Source organism: Budorcas taxicolor, chromosome X, assembly GCF_023091745.1.
Source record: "Budorcas taxicolor isolate Tak-1 chromosome X, Takin1.1, whole genome shotgun sequence".
Lineage (NCBI taxonomy): Eukaryota > Metazoa > Chordata > Mammalia > Artiodactyla > Bovidae > Budorcas > Budorcas taxicolor.
The window spans coordinates 120441174-120447935 of record NC_068935.1 but is presented as its reverse complement, the minus strand read 5'-3'; the positions used below and the strand labels follow the sequence as shown (position 1 = coordinate 120447935).

At 49.5% G+C, this 6762-nt stretch overlaps 1 protein-coding gene across 1 annotated transcript; it reads left to right on the top strand.

Annotated features, from left to right (window-relative positions):
- Nucleotides 1–399: 399 nt before the first annotated feature.
- Nucleotides 400–2841, top strand: LOC128070323 (transcription factor SPT20 homolog). Its single transcript, XM_052663628.1, has one exon. The coding sequence runs from the start codon at nucleotides 400–402 to the stop codon at nucleotides 2839–2841; it is 2442 nt and encodes an 813-aa protein (XP_052519588.1).
- Nucleotides 2842–6762: the final 3921 nt, after the last annotated feature.

Sequence of the window (6762 nt, the reverse complement as noted above, 5' to 3'; positions counted from 1 at the left end):
CCGTACAAAAAAGAAAAATGATGGATTTTTACGTTGGCCTCTTGTAGTTTGGGAAGCTTGCTTTCAAGGTTATACGGAAAGAGGGTCTGTCACGGCCAGCCCTTGGAGGAAGTGTGGGCTGTAGGTAATGGAATGATGAGACTGGAATCTGCTTGTGCACACCCGGGGAGCAATGCCCTGAGGGCGGGGTGGGACCTGCTTCCAGCCCATCTGCAGCAGCGAGAGGCTAGACCAGCGGTGGCTTTCTCCAAGTCGCAGGTATTTTGTGCTCTGCTTGTTGAGGGGCGGGTTTCTTTCATTTTTAGGTACACTGCTCGCTCCACTGTGGAGTGGGCGCATTTGCAAGACTGAGTTCATCACCCACTTCCATGTGCTCTTCTTACAGGGTCCCCATCTTGTATGATCATGCAGCAGGCTCTAGAGCAAGCTTTGGATCGTGCAGACTATGTCATTGCAACTGCCCAACAAAGACCTCCGAAAAGGAAATGCTCATCGAGCGGAGAGACGTCTCTCCAGGAAAAACTGTATGACATTTATGTTGAAGAATGTGAAAAACAGCCTGAGGTTACGGAGGAATTAAGAAGCAATGTGAACCTGTTAGAGAAGCTCCTTAGGAGAGAGTCGTTGCCCTGTTTGGTGATCAACCTGTACCCAGGAAAGCAGGGCTATTCCCTGATGCTCAAAGGGAAAAATGGATCATTTTCAGAGAGCATTCGGCTGCCTTATGAAGAACGAGAACTGCTTGAATACTTAGATGCAGAAGAATTACCTCCTGTTTTGGTGGATCTCCTGGATAAGTCTGCGGTTAACGTTTTTCATCAGGGGTGTGTCATAGCAGAGATACGGGACTACAGGCAGTCCAGTGCTGGGGAACCTCCGCGTTACCAAAGCAGGCATGTTCTCTTACGTCCCACCATGCAGACGTTAGTCTGCGATGTAGAGGCCATAGCCAGCGATGACCAGGACTGGACCGAGGAGGATAAACTTTTGCTTGAGAGCCAACTGATCTTAGCTACAGCGGAACCACTGTGTCTAGACCCTTCTGTATCAGTAGCCTGCACTGAAAACAGACTGCTCTATAACAAACAAAAGCTGAACACTCTTCCCATGAAAAGGAGCCTCAAGAGGTTTTCAGCGCCTGCTCTCAATCGGCAACAGGAGCTGTCCCATTGTCCACCTCCTCCTGAGCTAAGAATCCTGACTTCTTGCAAAAAAATAAGAGAAAGTAAAACAAGTGAGCATCATGGCCTTAAGATTTTTAAAGCGGGCAAGTGTGTAGATACATGGAAACAGAGACCCTGTAACTTGGCCGTCCCTGCTCAAGTGGATGTGCAGAAGTATGCTAAAGGGAAGAAGTCTGTCAGATACGAGGAGTCACAACCAACCCAGGAGGTACTAGGTGATTCTGCAGTTGGATGTGAGGCTGCCTACCAATCCCAGGCAACGAGGTTGACCGTCAGGCAGCCAACTGATAATTCACTTGCCACTGGAAATGGGTCTGAGAAAGAAGCCACAAAGCAGAGAGAGCCGTGTCTGCCCCAGGCCTCCACAGATGACCAGTTCAAGAGTTTCCTGCCCAGGCCACAGACCGATGCTGGGAGAGTGGTCAGTCGATCCGAGCAGCTGGTCCAGAAGAGCGCCCAGTGTCCAGTGCAGATGTCACCCAGCTCCAGTGGCTCAGCCCATCTCAGGCAGCCTTCTCCAGGGACACAGTCAGCACAGCCTAGGGCTGCATCCATGCGGTCCTCAGTGCCAAACTGGGGAGCCAGACCTCCACCCCCACTCAAGAGACGTCCCTGGAGCCCAGAGAAGAGCTCCTGCAGTGACAGCTTTACCTCACAGCAGGCGGGCAGCTCTCAGGCCCATCCATCTGCTGACCCTGCTGCTCAGCCACCCAGTCTTTCCCAGAGGTCGTCTGTGCAGCTGAACAGAGGTAGCTCGCTTCCTGCGGCCACCCTGTCCACCCCAGGTGCGTTACAGAGAACCCCAGAGGTCCGGGTCACAACCGTCTCCCCTGGCCTGAAGGTCATCAGAGTAGCGGGCCCCTTTTGCAGTAGCCAGGCTTCAGGGAGAGGGTGTGCCCCTAGGGCCCCCACTCCTGTGGGGATCCAGCTGGGCCAGTGGCCCGCAGGATCTCGGCTCCCGAACTGGAGACCCACACCACCGCCGCTGCTTCCTCGTCCTCCTCCCCCTCCTCCCAGAACCATTCAGGTGCTTTTGAAAAATGCTTCGGACCTCAGGCCCTTTGCTCTGGTGGAGGTCCCCCGCAGTTCGCTGGTCTGGAGCAGCCAGCAGCAAGCCCCGCAGCCGTGTGTCTACCAGCTGGTTCCCCAGGGGGCCCTGCAGTGGCCTCAGCCACCAGCGGCCCAGGCTTCAGGCACATGGCGTCCAGGGGCACAGACCCCACGGGCACAGGCCCCACGAACACAAGCCTCAGGGCCACAGTATCTGAGCGCACAGACCCCAGGGCCACAGGGTCGAAGTCCACAGTGTCTGGGTTTACAGGCTCCAGGGGCACAGGGTGCTGCCCAGCCCAACACCACCATCCACGCCCAGCCAGCAGTGGTCGTTCACCTCCGACGGCAGCAGGACCCCCTGCAGCCCCAGGTGCCCAGGTTGTCTCCACCAGGCTCTGTCCAGAGCCACCCGGGGCCGAGCATCTCGCATCACAGGATCCAGGCCTCACAGGTCCCACGCCGGCCGATTTACTGGAGGGTGGTACGGTGCCCAGTGGCTGCAGCCCCCACAGCCCCCACCGTGCTGCCCCCTCGGGGCCCCAATCCAGGAAGCCAGACAGCAGGGACCCCAGAGGGAGGCCCCCCAGCAACCCCAAAGCCCTGAGAGCTGCCTGGTTTTCTCTCTTAAAAAAAAATCCAAGAGCAGCCACCAAATGAATCCCGAATGCCAACCTCATTTGGTTTTTTTTTAACGTGTCACTATTTTACGTTCTTGGATGTGCAGACCTTCCGCAGAGGCACAATTTTTACATACAAGCCCCGAAGGTCTTTAATAAACTGAATTGTTTCACTTAAGCCATGGCTTTGGTGGTGGTTGTGGACAGTTATTTTTTTGTGATACTCTCAAGTGTATCCAGACCCAAACTAGGGTCAGTTTAAACTCCTGAAGCCTTGTTATTTCTCTCAGGCAATAAAACTGTAATACCAAGAAAGTAAAAATTAGTATTAACAAGATGACTTAAATTTTTAGATGAGTTACTAACACATAAACTGTAGCGCCTTCACTATTTTACATGTCCAGCTCACTGGTGTTCGGTGGGCTCACCTTGTCGTACAACACATCTCTAGGATTCTTTTCTGCTTGCACAAGTGAAACTCTCTCCCCGTGGAGTGCCAACTCCTCGGGTTCCCTCTCCCCCAGCCGCTGCCCCTGCCCTCTACTTTCTGGGTCTCTGAGTCTGGCTGTGGTAGAGTCTTCCTAGAAGTGGGGTCCTGCAGTTGTCATCTTTGGTGAGGGGCTAATTTCACTGAGTATCCTGACTTCAAGGTCCATCCCTGTTAGCATGCCACAGGAAGGTCATGGCTTTTTACAAAGGGTTTCACTGTATGTAATCTACAGTGAGGTGGCCTATGAAATATTAGAAACATGCTTCAGAAGAGAATGCACTTCCATATTTGTTTAAGTTTTTGCACAGTGTATGAAATGCAATTTTTACACATTTTGGGGGAGAAATAGCTAAACGTACCAAAAATTGATCCTATCACTTTAGAGACCCTGGGACCCCTGCAGGTGTGCAGCAGGAGGTGGGGCACTTGCTTGCATGGTTGTCCCCAGCCCAGGTCGTGTCCTCCAGGCTGCAGCTTTGAAAAGGCACTTCTGGGATGTGGTTGTGTCTCTATAAAATCATTTACATTTTTGAGATCCCTGGGTGGTTTGCAGAAGGTAAATAGCTAAACGTTTGGAAATGAGTCGATTTGTTTGCTTTTCAGGTGTTTTCAACCTTGTTACATTCGAGGTGACATCCCCCTGCCCTGTTCCTTTCTCTGTCTCTTGCTGTGATCACCCATTGGTCAGCCACGCCTGCTTCCTCTTCTCTATTTTTTTCCTTCTTTCTTATTTCAATGGGGCTCAAAAGATCCCTGAACTTTTCTGTTTACTTCATCCCTTTCTTCCCCCCTTTTTTATTGTGGTAAGTTTACGTAAGAATCGCCTATTTTAAAGTGTGCAATTCAGTGCCATTTACTCCATTCACAGTGTTGTGCACCCACAGCCTCTATTGCCAAAACGTTTTCATCCCCCAAGGGAAATCTCTGCACCCATTCAGCACTCTCTTCCCAGCTTCCTCTCCCCCAGCCCAGGAAACCACCGATTTACATTCTGTCTCTGTGGACTTCCCCATTCTCCATTTTTCCTAAAAACGGAATCAGAGACTCTGTGACTTTTACTGTCTGGCCCCTTTCACTTGACATGATGTTTTCGAGGTTCATCCAAGTTGGCACAGATCTCAGTACTTCCTTCCTTTTTAGAGTTGAATTCCCTTTCCTTGTTTGTGAACACCAGCGTTTGTTTATCCACTGTGTGTTGACGTACATTTGGGTTGTTCCCACTTTTGCCATTGTGAATAGTGTGGCTCTGAACGTTTGTGTACAAGTATCTGAATGCCTCTTATATTTTGTTCTTATAACTTTGAAGGTGAACTTGCTTATAAAATTATTTTTTCTAAGTATACATATATGCCCTAACCAAGTAAAGGGAAGTTTGGTCTGGCAGTTCCAAAAGAGATGAGCAAAGAGACAGATAACAGGCGGGTCTTACTCGATCAACCCAGCTGTACTAATGTGCTAGAGATCCTGTTAAGGAAAGATTTGGTCAGCTGGAGGCCAGTGGTGCAGAGAGGCCAGGGAGTGACCCTGAGTGCATTAGAGCTTCATGCAGCACCCCTTGGACATCTTCGGGAATGGTGCCTGCACTTTTAAGGAGTGAAGCAGTGCAATGGCCAATTGCAAGGAAGAGTTTGTGCTCAGCCTTGTGAGCCAACCAGACACCAGAACTCAGAATTTGTGTACCTTCTCTGCTTTGTCCTCACTGACCTTTTCAAGTGCTACATGGCGACACCAGCTGAAGTCCTGCTCCCTTCCCAGACAAGCAAATAAATGCAGTTTTGTTTCAGATTACTGTTTGGCTGTCTTTATTTCCTTCTAATGGTCCTCACCAAGGTTGGTACTTGATATAGGATCTCTTTAGGGTATAATACCTGTCTATGTTTTGTGAATAAACTTTTCATTCATTTTAGCGTCTTGAGAACCTGCAGCCTCTTCTCTCCCGCAGATCCATGCACTTCATCTGAAATTTGTTCCCTGCAGGCCTTGTCTTCTGGACTTTAGGGCTGAGCATTCATAGTGAGGTGGTTGTGTGAAAGTAGATGGCCTCAGAATTTTTTGGTACAGAACAGAGAAACTGATCCAAGTGATGATCATTCAGGAAAATCCAGGTGGACTCCATACGGTCTGGCTTGTTGGGGGAGTTGGGGCCCTTGTCGCAGGGTGGGGCTTTGAGCTCAGGATTATATTTCTTGAGGATAGTATCAAGTACAGGGAGGACTCTGGTTCTAGGTCAGCGCTGTCTGAAAGAAACAGAATATGAATCCTATATGTTCAAAATCTACTAGCCACGCTTTAAGTAAAAAGAAACAGGAGAACTTACCTTTAGTGATTTAACCAGATATATCCAAAGGATATGTGATCAATATCTTAAAAATTTTAGTGAGACATTTTATATTCTTTTATTTTTAAGAACATTTTCTTAAATTTATTTATTTTTGGCTTCTCTCGTTGCAGCAAGCAGGGGTTAGTCTCATTGCGGCGCTCGGGCTTCTCATTGCAGTGGCTTCTCTTGTTGCGGAGCACAGGCTCTAGGCACGTGGGCTCAGTAGTTGTGGGGCATGAGCTTAGTTGCCCCGTGGCATGTGGGATCATCCCAGACCAGGGATGGAACTAGTGTCCCTGCATTGCCAGGTGCATTCTTAATCACTGGACCACCAAGGAAGCCCTATATTCTCTTATTTTACTAAATCTTCAGAATCCAGATACTTCCAGCCTGGCTAACTTCAGGTGCAAATTTTTCATCAGAAATGCTGGATCTGTCTTTACATTAAAAAATTTACAACTGACAGTGTAGATTCTTTTTCCAAACATAGTTTTCCAGTAATTCAATCCAGTACCAGTTTTAAAATCTAAATGAGTTAAAGTTTCTTCTTCAGTGTCACTAGCCATGTTCCAAGTGGTTAACAGCTGCCTATGGCTCTGATGTTGATCTGTGCAGCTCCAGAGGAGCAAAGCAGATCACAGAGACAGCACCTCAGGAATGATCTGGGTACCAATTCTGGAGATAAGGGAGGAGCCAATCGCCAGAGCACAAGGGTGGAATGGGACTGATGACGCAGATCCCATGTGCTGTGCGGTGCTCTCAGGAATCCTCACCGCCTCTGATCACCTGGGCCTGGACTTGTAGGTAGAGATCAAGGGACCCCAGCCTTGGAGCTTGGAGGGTGGGAGAGACTGGAAAACAAGGGTCAGCCTTTTGCTGACTGTATTCGAAATGGCGATGCAGAGGCACTAACCATCCCAGCAATTAATTACAACTCACCTATCCCACCCATACCCCGGGGAGCTTGTAACCTGGGAATTTGAGAGGGGAGATTCACTATCAGCTCTTTCCCTTTCCTGTCACCCCTCCTCCCTGTCCAGTGTCAGCAACTCGAGCTCTTTGGCACAGAGGAAACCAGCACAGCCATGAGCTGGGTGA

Coding starts and splice junctions, on each gene's coding strand:
- LOC128070323 (XM_052663628.1), top strand. CDS start 400: ATGATCATGCAGCAGGCTCTAGAGCAAGCTTTGGATCGTGCAGACTAT.